Source organism: Brachypodium distachyon, chromosome 1 (genome assembly GCF_000005505.3).
Source record: "Brachypodium distachyon strain Bd21 chromosome 1, Brachypodium_distachyon_v3.0, whole genome shotgun sequence".
Lineage (NCBI taxonomy): Eukaryota > Viridiplantae > Streptophyta > Magnoliopsida > Poales > Poaceae > Brachypodium > Brachypodium distachyon.
Genome location: NC_016131.3, coordinates 21,504,499 through 21,525,071, shown reverse-complemented (window position 1 = coordinate 21,525,071; position 20,573 = coordinate 21,504,499). Strand labels below are relative to the sequence as shown.

Below are 20,573 nucleotides of genomic sequence, written 5' to 3'. Positions count from 1 at the left end.
TTAATAAGATGTTCTAGCTCCACCTTAAATCAAACTTCTTGAGACCTGACTAAGTTTATAAAAAATATCTATATATAATGATGGATTTAATAAAATTATTTTTGAGTTGTAATTTGTAAATGTTGATAGATTTTTTTTATAAACTTTGTCTAACTTTAGAAAGTTTGACTTAAAGCGAAGCCAAAACATCTCATAGAAAATGGATAAAGTGTTTACGTAATACGACAACAAAAGTTTGGATAAAAATCTTTGTTTGTTTCATATGTTTGGAAGGTGAGAGAGTATGATCCAACAGTATAACCCGTTAGCGTGCCGGTATGGTCTGTTTTCACCGCAGACGCCAAGGACCAAACTCCGCTGCGAAATCCCTTTTTCTTCTGAAAACAAAAATCAAAACCCGAGGCTTCCTTGTCTTTGTCCACAGTCGTTGCCGTATGCCTCCTCTTCCGTCGGCTCTGTGCCCCTCCCCCTGCGTCACTGGCAAGTAGGCCTCTCTCCATGGACAAGCTGCTGCCGCCGCCTCCACCTGCTCCCCCTGCATCGTCGACGTCGCTCGTGTCGCGGGCGCGCACGGCGATCCACTCCGCCGCCGCCCGCGCCGAGCGTGTTCTCACCGACATCAAGGCCGACCTCCGAGGTACGCTGGTGCCGCGCCCTGATCCTTTCCCACCCCTCCCGCCTCCACCTCTGCTCGGTACCTCGGGGGCCTGAATCTGACAAGCTCCGGTGTGGATTCGCTCGTGGCGCGTGCAGATGCGGACGGATCCGGCGGGCACAGGGCGCCGTCCCCTAGGACCTCGATGGATCGGCAGGCCGACGCGGGCGCTTCCGCCACGGAGCAGTCGCCGGACGTGAAGCCTCCGCTTGATGAGGTACGGGCTCTTGTCATTATCGCCGAATTGGCCGCTGCTTCCTGTGTGGGGAGTCGTTCAGTCGGATGCTCGAGCAGTCATGCTGAGGTGAGGCTTCGAGAGGCCCTGTGTGGTGCTTAGTTCGTCGTGTTAGGGTGGTGTTCTGTGAATTGGTTAATCAGTTAATATGTGTTGGAGCTGTAGATGTTATTTGAGGCTGTTATGCTGTTCTAACTTCCAAGTGTGCGTTATTCTGTTTAGATTTTTAGTTAGACAGCTATGGGTGATAGAAAAGATCAGACCTTGCGGCTAGTAGTAGTAGCAGCTATTCCATGCGCTGTTTGGCTGGCCTTTTGCGACTGCTCCATGGTGTGGACACTTGGTTAAACTTATATTGAGGTTTCTCATGATCCTTTTCTCTTGAGGTGTTTTGTGATGGTAGACCTTGTCGTTAGTTGCCAAGAACCCGGATCGCTCGGGTCGAGGAACGGGGTCGCGGGTCGGGGGTCGCTACCTCTGGGACAAACTGAAGAAGAACTACCTTGGTGTATCGACCCGTGCGACCCCGATCTCGAATTGGGTCGACCGACCCCGGGTCGCGGGACGCGGCACCAACCCGCGTTCCAGGCTTCTATGCGTTTGCCCTGCTTGGAATCACCAGCACTCGGTGTTTAACTCAAGTTTTTCTATCATGCTTGCGAGGTACTGACGCCGGTACCTCTTCATACCGAAGAAAGTACTCCGTCCGTCCTGAAATAAGTGACGTGGATTTGCATAAGAATCTATACAAATCCACGTCACTTATTTGGGACGGAGGGAGTACATGTATTGTTCTCACTATGCCACTGTCTACCTAGTCACTACACCTCTGCAATCAACATGACCGCCGGCAATCCGGCATCCCTCTCCTCCCTCGTCTTCTCCCTACCTCCATCCAATCTCGGCGCACATAGCCTCGGTCACGGCAGACTCTCCAATCCCCTCTCTCTCACAGTGGGCTTCAACAAAAGTCAGAACTCTCATTTCTACATCATTGTCTTATTCCACACATTAACCGTGCTCCACAAACCCCTAGTCTCAGGATCGATTTTGATCCATCCGGTTTTCGTTGATACTGGCCTGGCCTTTGATCTCCATGGATGAGACTTGATCCAAATTGTCTCCTCAGTAATTTCTCCAATTTCATCAGTGAGTTACTCAAATAATGTAGTTTTCTTAATGGGAATCAAATAAATTACTTCAGAAAGCAACAGGCGAGACTTGATCATTCCAAATGCTAGTTGCATCTTGCAAACAGAAAGAAGGGGCGCTGCTTATGCACATGCAGAGGCTGCAGGTACAGCGGTGCGTGAGCCGTTGTACCTATTCGGACACGGAGAACGGCAACCGTGCAAGGCAACTCGTTGGTACCTCTGATCGCTCAATCGAAATGGGAAGATACCAAGCGTTTCCCACCGCCGGATGTGAATATTGTGGAAGATTGGAGTGCTTTCCATGCACGGTAGAAAAACTTCTTTAACTTTGTACATGCTTGTTCTGCGACTTTTTCTGCATTTCTCCTTTGAATAGAATGAGCAGAGCTCCTGCCATGCATTTAGAAATATTGGAGTTAAGCTTGACTTGTTTTAGTTGGTAGAATGGGACTAAGAAGTCCTTCCACCCCTAAGGATTTCCATAACTGATAGTGATGGGTATGGAGGTTTATGTCCTCGTGGATTGGAATAAAGAACGAGGGTGGTGTAAGACTGATGTGTATGCTTCTACAACTGACACTCGCTCTTTAATCCACTTGGAGGCCTCTCTCTTCATGCTTGCCTGTCCATTTTGTGATGTTTCTCAGTATAAATTAAATCTATTATATAAATAGGGCAATAAGCCACCACGTTCATCCACATATGCTAAAAATATATGCACCTTTGATCTTAATCATAACGGCTATGATTTAAAAGATATAAAAGTTACAATTATAGTCACATACGACCAGTCATGTAATTAATATACTTCGTCTCAACAACACATGTACAAGAGACAAAATGAAATGAGCAGACAAATAAAAATCGAAGAGAAGAGTTGGCATCGTTAATTGGGCACGTCACATATAGATGTGCTCAAGAATAGAAAGAAATAAATACAACCTCTATACTACCATAATGAAGGCCAAGAAAAAAGGAAATTACTCTCTGTTAGAATCAGGTATCAATGCGTGAAGAACTTTCTTCCGGCTCTCACAGGTGAGCATCCCTTTATTCTTAGCTTAGTAACTATTTTTTTTAACTTCTTAAGCCAACACATCTTTCCTAAGTCAAGTCGAGCTACAAGGTAGGTTTGGGATTGTTTGGTGAATAAGCACCTAAGCTATGTTAATATTAAGCGAAATATGTAAGCCGTTCGTTTTTGGTGTGGTTGTTTAGATCATAAGTATTAAAGTATATACATATTTATCTCTAGACAAAAGGATATATGAAGTATAGTCCCAACAGAAAACTAAGTGTAGGTATGTTCCAGCTATAAAAAAAAGATATACAATGGGATTAATTAAGGCTCTTTAAAAGAGAGAAAAGAAATAAGCTGCAACACATTCATACAATTTAGCTAGGTTGTCTGCATTGTTTGATCGTGGTACTAGAATATAACGCTCTAGATGAATCTGATTGTTTAAAAAAAAAATCTGTCACATACAACTCTTATTGGGTAGATAAAGAGCACTCCCTTCGTTCCCAATTAATTGGCGCCGGCCATTCTGCAAAACAAAAAAAACCTATTAATTTACGAAATCAACCTGCAGTACACATTTTCAATTGAACATGGACTGCACGTTGATTTCGAAAAACTACAGTGGGTTTTCTTTGCAAAAGTTCTGGTAGAACGTGGACTGCAGGTCGATTTCGGGAAATAGCAAGGGTTTTTTTTGCGAAATTTCCAGTGCCAATTAATTAGGAACAGAGGGAGTACATATCTTATCAGGTGGATAAAGAATGCAGGTATAGTTTACATACGAAATTCGAAATTAAAATGAGAAGGAAATCAACAATTTGATTTTCACATGAATTATATATGAAGTAAAAAAAGGAGCTAAATTTTGGAATAAAATTTAAATGAAAATTACATGTTGGATTTATTTATGAAGTTACCTCTAGAAATACAATATGGAATAAACAATAAAATAAATTTGCAGCTGGATTGATATATGGAATTCAACCTAAAACTGAAATGAAGAACATAAATTAAACTGATGGAAATTTGATTTTCAAATAATGGATGACCAATGTTAATGCAAGAAGCCTCGGATGTACCAGCATGCATAGAATGCTTAGATGTATAAACACACATGTCTTGGATAGTAAAAGAAGGAAGTTGACATGAGTAGATCAAAGGTGAGCATAGTCATGCATGAATCGATGTTCACTGGCAGCATTCACGATGAGTAGGGTTGCAAGCAGTCCGAGCGGGCTTATGTGGGCTGCCACTTGCACCCTACAAGTGGAAGCAATAGAGAAGTGGTTGATTGAAAATAATCAAAATTTATGAGGACCGAGTAGATCGCACACATGATATTGGGCAAGAAAAATCGTGGATGGATGCAGATGTGATGTGTGCAAGTAGTATATCACACGACGAAAGTGAAAACACAAATGTAGAAGTTCTAGCTGCACAAAAGCTCGCGTCACCTTGCTAATTAGATGTTAAAACAGGTGCATCCTTCCATTATCACATAATCTGCAAACAATTATTTTTACAGGTCCCTGAAGTAATCCCCTCCTCAAATGAGAATGGCTTGAACAATGGCTTGAACATAGAACTTGGGTCATCTACTTCAAGTAACCTGACCTTTCCTCCAGCTGCAATAGTTAAACAGTTGATTGCAGGCATTGAGTAAGTTTGTGTTCCATCTACCTACCTTATTTCGGAATGTTCTTTGTGCATTCTAGACTTCCCAAGATCTTTTTGTTTATATGACTTTTCACTTTTATATGACTTGAGAATTATAAATGTGTTTTGTGTTCTCTAGAAATGGAAAAAAATTCAAGTCAATGAATGATATGAAGTTTAATGGTGACCAATATCTGAAAGAGAAGGGGAGCTTGAGCTTGTCTGTTGTTAAGTCACTTGTTCGCCGTGAAAAAGAGGACAGATCTAGTTCAGAATTTTTTGGCGACAACGAAACAAAATCTTTGATGTACTTGTTGTTCAGATTAGGTATGTTCCATGATGTGCTGAGTTGTTCTTGTTTGTATTACTATTTTTGGCAATTCTAGTTTTGAATTATAATACATAACTATCTTTTCAGAAGAAGAGTTTCCTGATAATGATAGTCGATGTAGCCCAGAATTACTTCATTCAGCATCTTTGTCCAGGGATATCCATGGTGCACCACCTGGAAGTTTTGTTCATCAGTTAGGAGAGATTATTGGCAGCATTAGTTCCGTGCACAAGATGGCATTCTTTTGGCAATCCGTGGTTGCTGAGGTAAGCGTGTTGCTGATATGTTGCCCATATAGACTTAGTTAGGACATGATCCCTTGAAATTCATGTATTGCCAATACAAAATTGTTGGGAGACGTAAGTTCCTTAATCATTACATGTCACATGAAAGTAATTTGGGTTGGAAGAGAACAAAAGAAGCAACAATTGAAGTTATTAGGGTTGTATAACTAAACTAAATGTACGCACCATATTTGATTCTTTTGTTATACATGCAGTTGAAGAAACTGTGGTCTGATGGGCAACCGGTGCCACGAATGTCACTGAATGCTGCTCCAGACTTGAACTGTTGTTTACTATATCAGGAAATACAAGTTATAAATTGCTGCATTGCTAGGAAAAAGCGAAGAAAAGCAGCTAAGGAGTCACTTGATTCCTTGAGAAAACGGGAATGTATTAATAACTCAGATCCTATGTGTTCAAATGGAGAGTCCTGTGACAATGGGATGTATGCAAGCAATAGCAGTGGTGATTTTGTTCTTCGGCTTGGTGCTGACTGTGCATCTGAGAACTTAACATTGTTAGAAACTGGTGAGCCTGTATATTCTCCGACTCTGCAGGTAAGCTGTTGTGTTGATTGTTAGTTCATCCTTTATGATGATTTCTTTCAACATCCTAAACACTAGCACAACATATATGTTCAGGAAGGCCCCATTATGACAGCAGAGCTTATAAAAGAAACAGAGGAACTTGTCTTACGGACAGGAAGGTATGTGCTACCATACTGACACTGCTAGATGTCACTATTCAGTACTGATATAAGTTTTTCATAACCGTCTTGACTCTTAATTAAGTATCAATAGTTGCCTCCTACTGATACCAACATGTTCTTTGTTGAAATGTGCAATATAATTCTGTATAACCAGTTCTTAACTTTTTGAGCAATAATTGTGACACTGATTGTATATATGTTCTCAGTGTTGGTGCTGGCTGTTCTCAGCTTTTATCAGATATGCAGGCTTTCAAGGCAAGTTTAGAGCTGCACTTCTCACTGGCTGCTAGGCTGTTGGATTGAGCTTCCTAAACAAGAATTTTCTTTTGATAACAGGCAGCAAACCCTGGATGTGTCTTGGAAGATTTCATTAGATGGCACTCTCCACCTGATTGGTCTGAAGACTCTGCAGCAAGCAATACAACAGTAGAGGAAGGCTCATCTAGACGTGGTCGGCTAAGTGATAGAATGCGAACAAAAGGTAACAATTCTGTCCCTTCCTGCCCTGTACATGCTCACTTAGTTGTCATCTGTAACATAGGCGTGTTTTACATTTTGATGTATTGTGCTTAACTAGAAGGAAATTTGTGGAAGGAATTGTGGGATGCAGCAAAACCTATACCTGCTGTTGAACAAACTCCTATATATGATGAAGATTTAGCTGTGTGAGTACAAAATATTGTGATGAATCTCTATGCTGCATCTATTGAATTATTATTGAGCAATCTAATCTTGCAGGGAAAGCATATTTGATGCCCTGGAAGTCATTGAACCAGCAAAACTGTTTCAGCAGCTACTCTCAGTCATTGTAAGTTGAATGTTGCTTTTTTTAGTCTGAGTGATTTTTTTTCCTATTTTCTCAATGTAAATGTCAATTACTTACTACGTGCTGCTTCAGCTTTCTGTATGCTTCCTAGCAGCAGAATCAGTGCTACCAGCAGACAGCAACTTATCAAAATTATTCTTCGACTGTAAAGACTATATTATTAGCATTTACGGAGATGACATGTCAAAAGAAAAGCTAGATGAGATGTACAAGGTACTTGCTTTTGTTCATCGATCCGATGGTTATGTTACTGCACGGTATCAACATATACTGATGCCTTGCCAGGTTTATGAGACGATGGAAGCCATTGTAAGCCACCCTGAAGAAGCTCTTCAGATCACGGAGCAACCTGATGAAAAGTCTGCCGAGAATAAAAACCGCTTCAAGCTCAAGCTCAACTTTACCGGCAAAGATGGCCAGTCGCTGTGGAAGCGTGCAGCAAAGGACGTGAAGAAAACTTCACCAAAAGATGAGAAAAAATCACCAGAAGAAAAGAACGCCAATTTTTTCTCAAACCTTCGCGACAAAAAGGTTTCCATATTTTCAAAGAAGACTGTAAAAGAGACAGAGGTGCCACCGCCACCACCTTCGTCGGCGTTGGGGTCATTTGATGAGAGTGACTGGATGATTCTATAGTAGGGAGGGAGCCCTGGATTTTGTTTTCCTTTTGTACAACTTGGTAGAGATGTACCCTAAGCTGTAAATACTGATCCAATTCATTGAACATGTCACAATAAGCTTTAAAGGATAATTATTTGGCAAAATTTACGGTGACCAGTATACTCACAAGACAAAATGAAGAAAATATATGAATAGTGCAATACTCGAGTTTGGACTTTGGACCCATGCATTGCAACAGCGAAGAGCAGCAACTGCAAAAGTCAAACGCTGTTGACCCGACTCTTGGTACGAGATAATGAGAGGGTTTCCTGCGTGCATGGTCGGCAGGTAAGGAAATACTCCTACTCCATGCGAAGGTGCCTCCGTCGAAGGCACACACACTGATATGACGCAGAAGCAGTACGCCAAGCAGGTGGCTAGAAGAAGCCTTCAATGCTGCACGCACACTGATGAGTTGCTAGCTACTACCAGTCGCCGCTAGCCAATGCATTGGACCGGCCGGCGACGGTCGATCGGATGCCACTAGCCATGATCCAGCAAGTGAATGCTTGTGCGGATGATTGGAGCTAGCGCGTCTCCGTTTCCTGCATGCAAAAAGTCTAAACCCATGTGTGCGCCCATTGCTGCTGGATGATCTGACGCCGGCAGCGTCTTAAGTTGTCACCCACAGTATCGTCTCCATCAACCAACTGCGTACATTCATTCATGCTTGTCGATCGATGGACTTCGTCAACTCGAGATCGAGATGCCATCCGATCCGGCCATTAATGCTGCGGTGAACTACTTCACAACATCATGTGCACCGACGATGTAAAAGATCATTTTCCGCATGAGCGGAAGATGACTATGCTGTGCAATGAATTAAGCGTTCTAGCTGATTGCCCCGTTGGAACTTGTTGAAGCAAAGTAGAGCTGCCGTAACTAGCTAGAGAGAACGTAACTGGAGTATTTATATGGCCGGTCGACAAGCCGTCTGATCACCTGTAATATTGACCCGATCGATGGCCAAAGAGCAAGAACAATATCAACCTATACAAAAACAGAAATCGTATAAAATTTTAGACTTAGAAATTGCACATTTTCAGGAGAGAGGCGTCTGAATTACCGCATTTATCTGCGCGTTCTGATAGTTTTCAGATAGTACCTCTATGGTGCTAGTACTAGCATTCTCTACTCGCACATGGCGCTGCAGCAGTAAGCAGGAACGTTGACGAGCAAAAGAACACCGTTGATACCCTTAATGCTGCCCTTACTTATCACCTGCCCCACGCGGCAACCCACAACCAAGTGGATCCCTTAGCACACAGGAATTAATAGGCTTCACTCCATGCCATCAACCTTCAGCCCACAGCGCGATCAGCTTCCTATATAAACACACGGATTTCCCCTCCCAGTGCAAACCACGCATACAGATAAGCAAGCAAACAAGAAGTGATCTATTGCGCAGAGAGTCGGGGAAGAACAAAGATGTACTGATCATTAGCTAGCCGCTAGCGGTTGCTGATTGTTCCCAACCTTTGTCCCGAACGGTAATGGCTGTCCCCCTCAAGAAACCTCTCTGTGTTCTCCTCCTTGCCTTCCTCTTCTTAAGGTGCTTGGTTCATGCTCACCACGATGACGACTACGGGCCAAGAGGATTCGGTCATGGGCCAAGAGGGTATGGCCATGGCCCCAAATTTGGACGTGGGCCATTTGGTCGTGATTGTCGCTTCGGTAGGTGCCGCGGTGATGGTGGCGGCTTTGGAGGTGGAGGTGGAGGAGGTCTTGGTGGAGGTGGTGGAGATGACGGCGGTATCGGTGAAGGTGGAGGAGGTGGGCTCGGTGGAGGTGGCGGGGGTGGTTTAGGAGGAGGCGGTGGTCTTGGTGGAGGTGGCGGAGGTGGGCTTGGTGGAGGTGGAGGAGGAGGCGGGCTCGGTGGTGGAGGAGGAGGTGGGTTAGGAGGAGGCAGTGGACTAGGGGGAGGAGGTGGCAAAGGTGGTGGCTTTGGTGCTGGAGGTGGTGCTGGAGGCGGTCTTGGAGGTGGTGGTGGCTTTGGTGGTGGAGGCGGAAGCGGTGGCGGGCTTGGTGGTGGAGCTGGTAAAGGTGTAGGCTTTGGAGCTGGTGGTGGTGTCGGTGGTGGAGCTGGAGGAGGAGTGGGCTTTGGTGGTGGTGGAGGCGGTGGAATGGGTGGAGGTGGTGGCCTTGGAGGCGGCGGAGGCAAAGGCGGAGGCTTTGGAGCGGGTGGTGGCATGGGAGGTGGATCTGGTGGAGGCGGAGGTCTTGGTGGTGGTGGAGGAGGTGGAATGGGTGGAGGTGGTGGCCTTGGAGGCGGCGGTGGCAAAGGTGGAGGCGGCGGCCTTGGTGGCGGTGCGGGCAGCGGCATGGGTGGTGGTGGAGGAGGTGGAATGGGTGGAGGTGGTGGTCTTGGAGGTGGCGGTGGCGGTGGCAAAGGTGGAGGTTTTGGAGCTGGTGGTGGGGTCGGTGGAGGCAGCGGCCTTGGTGGTGGTGGGGGCATGGGTGGTGGTGGAGGAGGTGGGATGGGCGGTGGGTTTGGTAGTGGTGCTGGAGGAGGGCTAGGGCATGGTAGCGGTAGCAGTGGTGGTCTTGGTGGTGGGCGCGGCCTCGGTGGGGGCAGTGGATCCGGCGGGGGTGTTGGAGGAGGACTCGGACATGGCGGAGGGCTTGGACACGGTGTTGGCCTTGGTGGAGGCGGCGGCGGTGGCATTGGCATCGGCATTGGAGTGGGCATTGGTGTTGGCATGGGAGCAGGAACTGGGGGCGGCGCCGGTGCTGGTGGTGGCGGTGGACATTAATATTTTGACAAAATATGCAAGAAGAGTCGATCATTGATGTATTGTATGCGTATATGGGTCCTCCCCATAACCGTTGAGTGTTATTGTATTACATACAGACAATTTAATTGTCAAGATTAATGTGATGGAGTAAGTCTATCTGTCGTTCCAGAAATGTGACTAATTTGCATACCTAAAGGGCATGAGCTTGATGTGGTTAAACTACTTGTAATAAACATTGATGTAAAAATGATGATTAATATTACATTTTTTTTTGCCAAACCTCGACAAGAAGGCAGGGGTTCCTGCAGTGCATTAAAAAAGAATATAATGGTTCCGTTTATAAGGAAAACCGAGCCGAAAACCGAATGACGTGACCGACCTGGCCACCCACGCACACTCAACACACACTACGGAAAGAAGATTACCGCCGAGAGTGCACGCAGAAGTCATCGTCATCACACAAACACTTCTCTGAGCTGGCGAGTCCAATTTTCCCCACAAACGCCTAAGAACGGGGACTGTACCTCTGCAGGCACGCAAGCACATTGCATTTTCAAGTGTATGATTTGACAATCATTTTCTTTTACCCAATGATCATCACGTTCGTTTAGAATTTGATGATCTGGTAGATGAGCTATCTTAGTTTAAACTCTGCGCACAATTGGACAATACGGTTCCTCTGACAAAAATTGGATCGACTTTGCTGCAATCTATTCAAGTCCGGCTTTATTTTCTGGAGCTGGAATTTGCATTCTTTGGCTCTGCGCTTTGGGGGTCAGTTGACTGCAGGATCGGGACGAATCGCCTCGCGCAGCCGCGAGCTAGAGAGGAACCGTCAACAGTTGTCACGCAAAATTCCGTCCGTTTCATCATCCTCCGTGCTTGTCACGCTGGACCAACGGACCGATCCGGCCGAGGTTCACATGTGACGTGACGCACCGGCGGTTCCTTCCAGAGCACACTTCCCCGATGACGACGGCCAGACCAGGTTCCCGCCATTTCGTCTCCCCCGGACCGATCTTAAAACCCCCCACAATCCAACGCCCCCAAATTCCCCAAATCAGTCCCGACTCCTGAGTCCTGACCAGCAAACCACCCACCCCTCCTCGTCTCCTCTCGTCGCGCCGCCGCCGCCGCCGCAGCGCCATGCCTCGCCGAAAAGGGAATGCATCTGGTAAGTCGGCCGAACTTCCCCCCACCGCCTCCGGCCCCGTACCCTAACCCTAACCCCCTCTCCCCGATCGCAGCCTCTGGCAGCCGTCAGCGCCGCCGGCCCGACTCTGACTCTGACGGCGACGAGAGCGTCCCCTCCTCCGATGACACCTCCGACTTCGAGTTCGTCGCCGATTTGGAGGAGGCGGCGGATGACGCCGATGATTTTGTCTCCGATGAGGAGGACGTCGCGCCCGCGCCCGCGCCCGCACCTGCGCTGGCGGTTCCTAGGTATGTGTACGTGCCGCCACCCCCGGGGCAGCCAGCGCGGAGGCGCAGAGCGAAGGCGAGGGGCAGGAAGAAGGGGAAGGCTGCCGATAACAGGCCGCCTCTGCCATGGGAGGAGTGGGAGGAGGCTAATGAGCAGTGGCTCGACGAACGCATCGAGACAGCGGACTTGGAGGAGGCAGACGCCTCCCATGCGCCGGCGGCGCTGCCGGCCGTTCCCACGGCGGAGCCTCCCCCGGAGGTGCTGCTCCAACTGCTGCGCTTCCAGAAAGAGTGGCTTGCGTGGGCGCTGGCGCAGGAAGCATCGGTCTCGCGCGGCGGCATCCTCGCCGACGAGATGGGGATGGGGAAGACCATCCAGGGTATCGCGCTCGTCCTCACCGCGCGCCAGCTCCGCCACCCGGGCTCGGGCCCATCCTCGCCTCCCTCGCTTTCACTGGGCCTACCGATCCAGCGGGTTGGCTGCACCCTGGTGATCTGCCCCGTGGTGGCCGTCATCCAGTGGGCGCAGGAGATCGAGCGGCACACGGCCAAAGGCAGCGCTCGTGTGCTGCTGTACTATGGTGCCCGACGGGGCTCTCAGAAGTATGATTTTGACACCTATGACTTCGTGGTCACCACATACTCTACCATTGAGGCAGACTACCGGAAGCACATCATGCCACTCAAAATTCGGTGTGAATACTGCGATAAGCTGTTTTACCCCAACAAGATGAAGGTGCACCTGACATATTACTGTGGACCTGATGCCCTGCGCACTGAGAAGCAGGCGAAGCAAATGAGCAAGAAGTGGGCTGACAAGAAAGGGAAGGGGAAGAGAAGTGGTTCTAAGAGAAAAATTAGTGCCCAGGAGGAGGAGGAAGATAATGAGGAACTGGGGGAATCAGAAAGACAATCTAGGGGCCGATCGCCTTTACACTCGGTGCGGTGGGAGCGGATTATCTTGGATGAGGTGATTCTGTGCTCATAATCTTAAATTTCTAATGTTCCAAGCAATACAATTAAGCACATATAGATATTGATTCTCAGTAAGTAAATGATAACAGTATGCTTTAAAAAATGCCATGGTTAGTTGTACTACATACCAGCATTTGGCTGTTTAATGTTCTTAGGATGCAGCCCTGTTTTCTTCCTTTCTAGAAAATTCAGACCGCATTGGTCAAACGAGGCAAAAGTGCATCCTGCGCATGACGGAAATGATGAAAGAGGAGTTATGTGACAATGTTTCATTGACTATTATATCAGTGTGCAATGCAGAATATGTTATACTGTTTTAGCTGATACGCTAGAAGTTCTTGTAGCTTTATCTTTATCTTTACTATAGTAAGAGCTCTTTTATCTAGTATTCTTGACCAAACAGTGTTGTACATCTGGTTTTCAATGTTCTAATCTTTTGGTCCTGACACGTGCAATAATCAACACTTTCCATTATACTATTATATATATTTGCAAAAATTGAGTTAGCGTATTATAAGTTGACTTGTCACATTGCATTGTATTGTATCAGATTGCAAGCATTGAGTATTTTCTGCTAAATCTAAATATATTTATTAATAGTTGACACACCAATAACCATTTTGATATTGTGAAGCAAGAAAACTGAACATGCAGTTATGCAAAAGCTGCAAGGTTTCATATCTCTGTATTGACATCCAATTTCAGGTCTTATCAAGCAGACACGTTTTTAGTACTCCCTCTGTCCAACAAAAGATGCCTCAAGTTTGTCAAAATTTGGATGTATCTAGACATGACTTAGGGTATAGATGCATTCAAATTTGGTCAAAGTTGAGACATCCTTTGTTGGACGGAGGGAGTAATTGTTATTGACTTAATGTTTTGGTTCATCATGATACCGTTTGATGAATTTTGAAGGATTTAGACCAATCTGTATACTTGGGAAACAATGCTGTGTTCACTCCACAGTATTCTCGTTGTCTTTTAGATGAGTATCTCAAATCTTGTTAGTAGTATTTTTCTGGCATTTAATTGAACAATTATGCTCCTGGTTATTTTTTGAAAGATGATTCACTCCTTCCATGGCTTTCCCGCAGGCTCACTTCATAAAAGATAGACGATGCAATACTGCAAGGGCTGTTTTTGCTTTGGAGTCAGAATACAAGTGGGCTCTGAGTGGAACACCATTGCAGAATCGCGTTGGAGAACTTTACTCACTGGTCTGCAACTAACATCTGAAGATTCTTACCGATTTTCATTTACTTCATGCCTTCTTACGTTTTTTCAGATTCGCTTCTTGCAAGTCTTCCCCTACTCAAACTATTTCTGCAAGGACTGTGACTGTAAGATACTAGATACCAAGTAAGATCAGATTCTACTAATTCTACTACTTTCTGTAAAGTTCTTCCCTCTTGGTTTTACCAGGATATCTGTCTGCAATAGTACTATTTACTTCCAACCATCATTGCTGAGTTCACGCTCAATGCTAGTATTTTAGAATTTATCACCATAGAAATAATCCCATTAAATGGGTCGCCATAGAGATGGTAGGAACGGTTTGCAGTTTAAATAAACAAGATTTTATCAACTAAGTCATCAGTAAGGAGAGCAAATTTCAAAGACCTACATTTCTTTTGTCAAAACTATGGCGTACGTACACTTGTAAGTAACAATCCAACAGAACAACACTTTTTAGAATAGCTTACCACATATGCCATGTGGTCAACAGAACACTTTGTAGCTTGTAACATTCACAAAGCTAAACCTGTAATCTTTTAAAATGGTGCAGATCTATAGCGCAAACTAGTCAGCTACACATCACTGTCCTGTTCAGCTGGTGTGTTCCAGATCTGTGGTTCTGAGCTACAGGGCCCATGGTCAGACATATATGGTATCATGATGCCATTTTTATGTGTACGAGTTGTGGGACAGAGGGCCACATTGGTCATAACTGTTGCAGGTTAGAAGTGTAATTCTGTAAAATGTTACATGCTACAAACTGTGGTTTTGGGTTAGTTTTGACAGTAAATTTTCCTTGGTCTGAGCGTAAACAAGGTTCATGTTGCGCCTTATTTTTAGATCTGCACTGTATGACACAGGTTATGAGTTTCTGCTGTTCCCATTATTTTTTCTTTCTTCATTTGGATTGAGGACCCCTAATCTCTTGCAGTATGAAGAAGCAATGCGACTGTGGTCACTCGTCTGTTAGGCACTTTTGCTGGTGGAATAAGGTCAGTTACAGGGTTTACCGGTTTAGTATGTCACGTTAGTTTTACTTTTTTTTTTGTTTATGGCATTAGCATATGCTGATACAAAGCTAACTAAGTTTTAACAGTTCATAGCAAGACCAATACTATATGGGGGTCCTGAGGGCCGAAGAGCCATGATTCTTTTGAAGGAAAAAGTCTTGAAGGGCATAGTGTTAAGGCGGACGAAAAAAGGCCGAGCTGCAGATCTTGCTCTTCCGCCGAAGATTGTAAGGCCCATAAGAACTTATATAAGTATCCGGACAAACATCACAATGAAAACTCCATGGGAACCACGTCTAGAAGTTATAAAAATTCTAAAAATACAATATGTTAAGAGGGTGTTTTTTTAGAAATATGCAAAATTTCATGTTCAAACTCATTTCATTATGGAGGTATTATGTAAAAAACAATTTCAGCAATGAATATTATCATCTACTATTTGCTAGCCTCTGTCCAAAATATAAGACATATTTTATTTTGTCAAGACAAGCCTTTGACCAATATTTATGCCATTAATATATTATGTATTCGATACAAACTCTTAATCATGTGGAGGTACTTTTGAATATGAATCTATTGGCACCAATTTTATGTCACATAAGTTATATAGTAATTGTTGGTAAAAAAACACTTGCCTTAAGTAAACAAAATACGTCTTATATTTTGGAACTGAGGGAGTACTGTTTATCACTGAATCTTGTCTTCCATTGCTTCCAAATCAATTTTAGTTTGAACCTGAAATTTTACATGTTAATAATAGATATCCACCCATTCAAGATACTGTTCATTTTGAAGAAAAAAATAGAACTTTTAAATATGATTTTTGTATGGTTTTTACCGGTTTCAACTGGATATTTTCTCAACATTTAAGCCCACCCCTCCCCCTCCGCCTCTGTACTACTTGCAAGTTTTTTTAATTTTTACATGATAGGTGACATTGAGGCGGGACTCATTTGATAGAAATGAAATGGAGTTTTATGAAGCCTTATATACTCAAAGCTGCACACAGTTTGATTCGTGAGTTCTCCTTTCCTACTTATGTAGTGATACATATGAATCATTTGGCATTTGTCATATCGTTACTATTGCTGGTTCTGCAAAAGTTGGAAAACCAGTTCCGGGGACCTTTTTACTAGCTTCTCATGGCTTTAATTTTAAGCATTCACTAAGAGCCACTGCTCTACGTTAGAGTTCATCCATTTGTTTCATTTGGTTGGATTTAGTTCACACCAATGCCTCTGGACTGGAGGTATAGTACAACTTACAATACAAGCAAGGTGCATTGTAAAAAGACTCTGCTCTTGGTTTAATAGTTCCATTAATTTTCGATGGAGCAGGGTTTTTGTAATCATCGAATGCACTTTATTAAGTAGATTATCAAGTTGCTCTATTCTTTTTCCTCTTTTGAAAGACTCCTGGTTTTTCTGCTTGTAGCTTATCCAGTTGCTCTGTTCTTTTTCCTCTTTTGAAAGAAAGAACCCAGGTTTTCTGCTTAGTCCCTTAATGCTGTATTTCACAGGTATGTTGATGCTGGAACGCTGCTAAACAACTATGCTCATATTTTTGATCTCCTCACAAGGTTGAGACAGGTGAGTTCTTATTCCCTGGATATCCATAGAATGCCTTGTGTCTCTTTTGTACTCACTTGTAACCTATCTTACTATGCCACTTGATTTCAACAGAATTGCACTCTTAATTATTTCTCTTTGTTGACGTAACATATTTGTTCCATCATAATTGTAGGCCGTCGATCATCCATACCTTGTAGCATTTTCTAAGTCAGCCGAACTTCGTGAAGGATACAAAAACGAAGGAAATCAGACCATGGAAAGCCAATGTGGTATATGTCATGATATGGCAGAAGATGTGGTGGTTAGTAGATTGACCCTAAAAACTTAGTTAAGCTCGTGTGTTGTTTTCCACTGGTTATAAGCTGACTTTCACACAATTTGCTGTAGGTTACCTCTTGTGATCATGTATTCTGCAAGACTTGTTTGATAGACTACTCCGCAACTTTGGGGAATGTTTCATGTCCATCTTGTTCAAAACCCCTTACTGTTGACCTAACAACGAAAAGCTCAAAAGGAAAGGTCCCTGCAAATTTGAAGGGAGGCAAACGCTCAGGAATATTAGGGAGACTACAAAACCTTGCAGATTTTAAGACAAGTACAAAAATTGATGCTTTGGTAAGTCAGACAACTTGGTTAACATTTTTTTATGCACTTATATTTTTTTTCCATGTAGATGAATTTTCTGTCCACAAACGCGAGACATATTCCATGTAATTTCCCATTTTCTTGTGTTCTGAAACATAGCGACAGTAAGTTTAGAAAACTGTTCTTTTCTCCGGGAGGTGCCCTCTTTCAGTTTTCAGTTAAAGCTGGTAGATATTCTCATAGGGGCGAACCTCATCAGTGTAAAGAGGTGCCACACCATTCAAAAACTAGCAGTCAATGGTGAAGGCTTCTTATTAGCTTATTCATGTATTGCCGTTGTATTTCAAATTGACGCTATCCAACCTCTCTCCAAAAGTGCTGCTGCCATGAAACTAGATGCAATTATAAGCCTTTTGGTATGGAACATTCGTTTAAAAGAGGTCCAGGAGGAGTGGTGAAATGGTTCTGTGAGCCTTTTGGTTTGGAACATTCATTTAAAAGAGGTCTAGGGGGAGTGTTGAAATGGTTCTGACAAGTCTATTGTAAATCTGGGTGCAAAGGCATTTGTAAGTCAATGATCCAGTAACCACGAAGCAGAGTAAGAGCAACCTTGAGTATTACCGTTACGTCAAGAGTGGATGAGGAAAATATTTCTTTATACTCATTTTTCTTTTATTGCAGAGAGAAGAAATAAGAAACATGATTGAGCATGATGGTTCCTCAAAAGGGATTGTTTTTAGCCAGTTCACATCGTTCTTGGATCTGATAGAATTCTCTCTACAGAAGGTAAAGTATTGGGAAACTTCTACTGATATTAACATTGCACCCTTGTTTAGCGGCAATTGAAATAATTTATAAGATGATTTCAGTCTGGCGTCAAGTGCGTGCAACTTAATGGGAAAATGAACATGTCTGAGAAGGGGAGAGCTATAGACACCTTCATAAATGACCCAGATTGCAGGATTTTCCTAATGAGCCTGAAAGCTGGAGGAGTAGCTCTGAATCTTACTGTAGCATCTCATGTAAGTGCATCCGCCTCCTTATGTCCACTTTTTAGAGAGCAATAATCCCTGTCCTTTCTCAGCCGTCAGAAGAGGAAAAATCAAGTTCATGTGCTGATATATATTACCTGCTGAATAGGTTTTCTTGATGGACCCTTGGTGGAATCCAGCAGTTGAGAGCCAAGCCCAGGATCGGATCCACCGAATCGGACAATTCAAGCCTATCAGGTGGAGTAGCGGCACTAAAATTGATTTCCTGTGCTTGTACGATTGGACACATTTTGTCCCGCGAATTACACTGCCCCCTTTCTCTACTTGATATGCCATTTGACCCTGCTCACAGAAGCGTGAGGTTTGTGATCAAGGACACTGTTGAAGAGCGCATCCTGCAACTGCAAGATAAGAAGCGACTTGTGTTCGAAGGGTAAGCTCTTCCCTTCCAGTTTCTCTAACGCATGATCCTATATACTAAACTACCATCCTCCGGTGGATGAATCTGTCTGAATACCATATTCGTCGCCTGTTTGCAGCACCGTTGGTGACTCCCCGGAGGCCATGTCTAAGCTTACAGAGGCTGACCTGAAGTTCCTGTTCCAGAACTGACCGTCCCATGTATGACCGGCGCCTCACAGGAAGGTCTTCATCCATCCAAGAACCTTGGCTGCGCACCGGCTTCTGAGGCGCTCGTGTTGCATACTACTTCGCATGGCCGTTTTGACCATCTTAGCCAGGACGCCGGGGTGCATCATCCTGGACCCCTAGTTACCGTACACATATACCTAACTCTAGTCTACATGCTAGTGAATGTATGGAACAACATCCTGAATCGAGCCTTCTCGTTTGGTAAAAGAGTTATTGGTCTTGTGTACCCGCGTGGCAGGAGGCAAGCAGCAAGCTTACTACACGAGATGCAAATCGCAAAAGCGAAACACGGGCGCTTGTTTGGCTCTGACGCCAGTGGGCCTTGCTTTGGCTGCCGACGTCGAGAGCGGCGGCCGCAGCCTAGGCAGGCAGGCCCACGGCACAAGCCGGTACGTGGTGACGCCTTCTTTGGTTGCGGAGAGTGGCCGGAGGCGTCAGTGCCCTGGAAGCCTGGACCATCTATACAAGCAAAGGCACCATCGGCTGCTTCTTTTGCCTTATCGGGCGACTATCCCTGCTCTCTTTTCTCGCACGAGGTTTACTCTCTTTGCGCATGACTCTGCGCGCATAAGCTAAAAGCCCATATATGCTTTGGCACTTGGCAGCTGAATCTGCCCGGTGGATCTGAGGACGCCAGTGGCCAGAGCAGACCGCCATGGCCTTTTTCTGTCTCCACCGGCTACTCTGATGGTTCATACAGGCCCTTGTCGTCAGTCAACCGATTCTACAGTCGGTCTTGCGGAGACCCGTCCGTCTAGATTGGTAAGTATAACGGGGTAGGCAGTGCCGAGCCTAATCATCGCTGTGGTTGGCCGTGGAGCGGAAACGGTCGGTTCGAAGCTAAGATTGGGTTGTCTTGTGGACAAAAATTACATTACTTCCTCCGTCTCAGAGTAATTCCTCTGAATTCTTGTTTCAAATTTTTCCAAATATGAATATATCTATTGCTAAAAACGTCTAAATATTTATCAAATATGGAGTATTTTGACAAGAATTATCATGAGACGGAGTTAGTAGCTAGCGAGAAAACGGCAGGGCGGCAGCGGCAGGTTCGATGGGTCATGGCACGCACAAACACGCACGCGCGCATTTGGTTGAATGGATTCTAGGATAGCTATTTTAGTATAATCCGTAGAAATTATGTTTGAAATCGTTAGGAAGTGGTTTCCTAACACAATCTTTTTGGCTCCCGAGTTAAAGGGAGCTCTATATTTCAAACAACATGAAAATCATATTTTAAAGTTTAAAGAAAAGCTGATTTTTCCGGTGTAAATATAGATGTATACTACATATGTGTACACTTTCGTCGAAAGATGCATTGATTCGTGATATATGTAAAAAGTACAAATATGTGGAGTAGTACATTTGAAATATGTGGATTTGTTTTTCTTTATCATAGTGAAAAATTGCAGATACGTAGTATACGCTCATATGTACATGTTTATTTTTTTCATGATTTTTTGAAATCCGAAAATGTGATTTTCGTGTTGTTTGAAATGTGGAGCTCCCTAGAGCTCAGGAGCCAAAGGGGGTTTTCGTTTCTTTTCGGGGAAAAGGAAAAAGTGGTTTCTTTGATATAAATCTTTTTCTACTTGTTGTGCGAAGCCATCATTTTAAAACTCTAATTATAAACACAAAAATGTATTTAACTAACACAAAACATATGTCGTTGCAGATATGTTTTTTTCGAGGAGTCAGATATGTTTTTTTATCATATATATATAGATGTATACATTGCCCCGCGAGCTATGGAATAATGCAATACAAAAATACTTCAAGGAAACAACATGGTTCTGCGTCGAATATTATAAAATGCCTCTTGGCCAAAAAGCATATACTATTTTCTCCGTCCAACAAAAGATGTC

General features: G+C 44.2%; 3 protein-coding genes across 5 annotated transcripts; all 3 read left to right on the top strand.

The window, feature by feature from the left end:
- The first annotated feature begins 401 nt into the window (after nucleotides 1-401).
- On the top strand, nucleotides 402-7,651 carry LOC100839652 (rab3 GTPase-activating protein catalytic subunit). 3 transcript variants are annotated; one of them, XM_010239510.3, is made up of 13 exons: nucleotides 402-637; nucleotides 754-959; nucleotides 4,591-4,724; nucleotides 4,861-5,048; nucleotides 5,140-5,318; nucleotides 5,552-5,893; nucleotides 5,978-6,042; nucleotides 6,252-6,300; nucleotides 6,382-6,526; nucleotides 6,623-6,710; nucleotides 6,784-6,853; nucleotides 6,944-7,084; nucleotides 7,157-7,651. In XM_010239510.3, exons 1-13 carry the CDS (start codon nucleotides 499-501, stop codon nucleotides 7,505-7,507), a joined length of 2,097 nt encoding a protein of 698 aa, XP_010237812.1. In that variant the 5' UTR covers nucleotides 402-498; the 3' UTR covers nucleotides 7,508-7,651. The 3 variants fall into 3 exon arrangements, with proteins under 3 accessions (XP_010237812.1, XP_010237821.1, XP_014752707.1); XM_010239519.3 differs by having other exon boundaries at nucleotides 403-637; nucleotides 754-872; XM_014897221.2 differs by lacking the exons at nucleotides 402-637; nucleotides 754-959 and adding an exon at nucleotides 999-2,352.
- A 2,333-nt stretch (nucleotides 7,652-9,984) lies between these two features.
- On the top strand, nucleotides 9,985-10,417 carry LOC112269856 (glycine-rich protein 23-like). Its single transcript, XM_024457245.1, has 2 exons — nucleotides 9,985-10,264; nucleotides 10,383-10,417. Exons 1-2 carry the CDS (start codon nucleotides 9,985-9,987, stop codon nucleotides 10,415-10,417), a joined length of 315 nt encoding a protein of 104 aa, XP_024313013.1.
- An 869-nt stretch (nucleotides 10,418-11,286) lies between these two features.
- Nucleotides 11,287-18,934, top strand: LOC100826734 (DNA repair protein RAD16). Its single transcript, XM_014897467.2, has 15 exons — nucleotides 11,287-11,440; nucleotides 11,514-12,658; nucleotides 13,758-13,880; nucleotides 13,949-14,022; nucleotides 14,831-14,891; nucleotides 14,996-15,136; nucleotides 15,841-15,926; nucleotides 16,429-16,498; nucleotides 16,653-16,781; nucleotides 16,868-17,095; nucleotides 17,747-17,851; nucleotides 17,935-18,087; nucleotides 18,206-18,294; nucleotides 18,410-18,490; nucleotides 18,597-18,934. Exons 1-15 carry the CDS (start codon nucleotides 11,413-11,415, stop codon nucleotides 18,667-18,669), a joined length of 2,586 nt encoding a protein of 861 aa, XP_014752953.1. The 5' UTR covers nucleotides 11,287-11,412; the 3' UTR covers nucleotides 18,670-18,934.
- The last annotated feature ends 1,639 nt before the right edge of the window (nucleotides 18,935-20,573 follow it).

Excerpts from the sequence above, each read along its gene's own strand:
- LOC100826734 (XM_014897467.2), top strand. The coding sequence starts at position 11,413 with ATGCCTCGCCGAAAAGGGAATGCATCTG. Across the intron at positions 18,088-18,205 it reads ATCTTACTGTAGCATCTCAT|GTTTTCTTGATGGACCCTTG; the intron begins GTAAGTGCATCC and ends CCTGCTGAATAG. Across the intron at positions 18,295-18,409 it reads GGACAATTCAAGCCTATCAG|AAGCGTGAGGTTTGTGATCA; the intron begins GTGGAGTAGCGG and ends CCCTGCTCACAG.
- LOC100839652 (XM_010239510.3), top strand. The coding sequence starts at position 499 with ATGGACAAGCTGCTGCCGCCGCCTCCACCTGCTCCCCCTGCATCGTCG. Across the intron at positions 6,043-6,251 it reads CTTGTCTTACGGACAGGAAG|TGTTGGTGCTGGCTGTTCTC; the intron begins GTATGTGCTACC and ends ATATGTTCTCAG. Across the intron at positions 6,301-6,381 it reads CAGATATGCAGGCTTTCAAG|GCAGCAAACCCTGGATGTGT; the intron begins GCAAGTTTAGAG and ends TTTTGATAACAG.
- LOC112269856 (XM_024457245.1), top strand. The coding sequence starts at position 9,985 with ATGGGTGGTGGTGGAGGAGGTGGGATGGGCGGTGGGTTTGGTAGTGGT. Across the intron at positions 10,265-10,382 it reads TGGGGGCGGCGCCGGTGCTG|ACAATTTAATTGTCAAGATT; the intron begins GTGGTGGCGGTG and ends TATTACATACAG.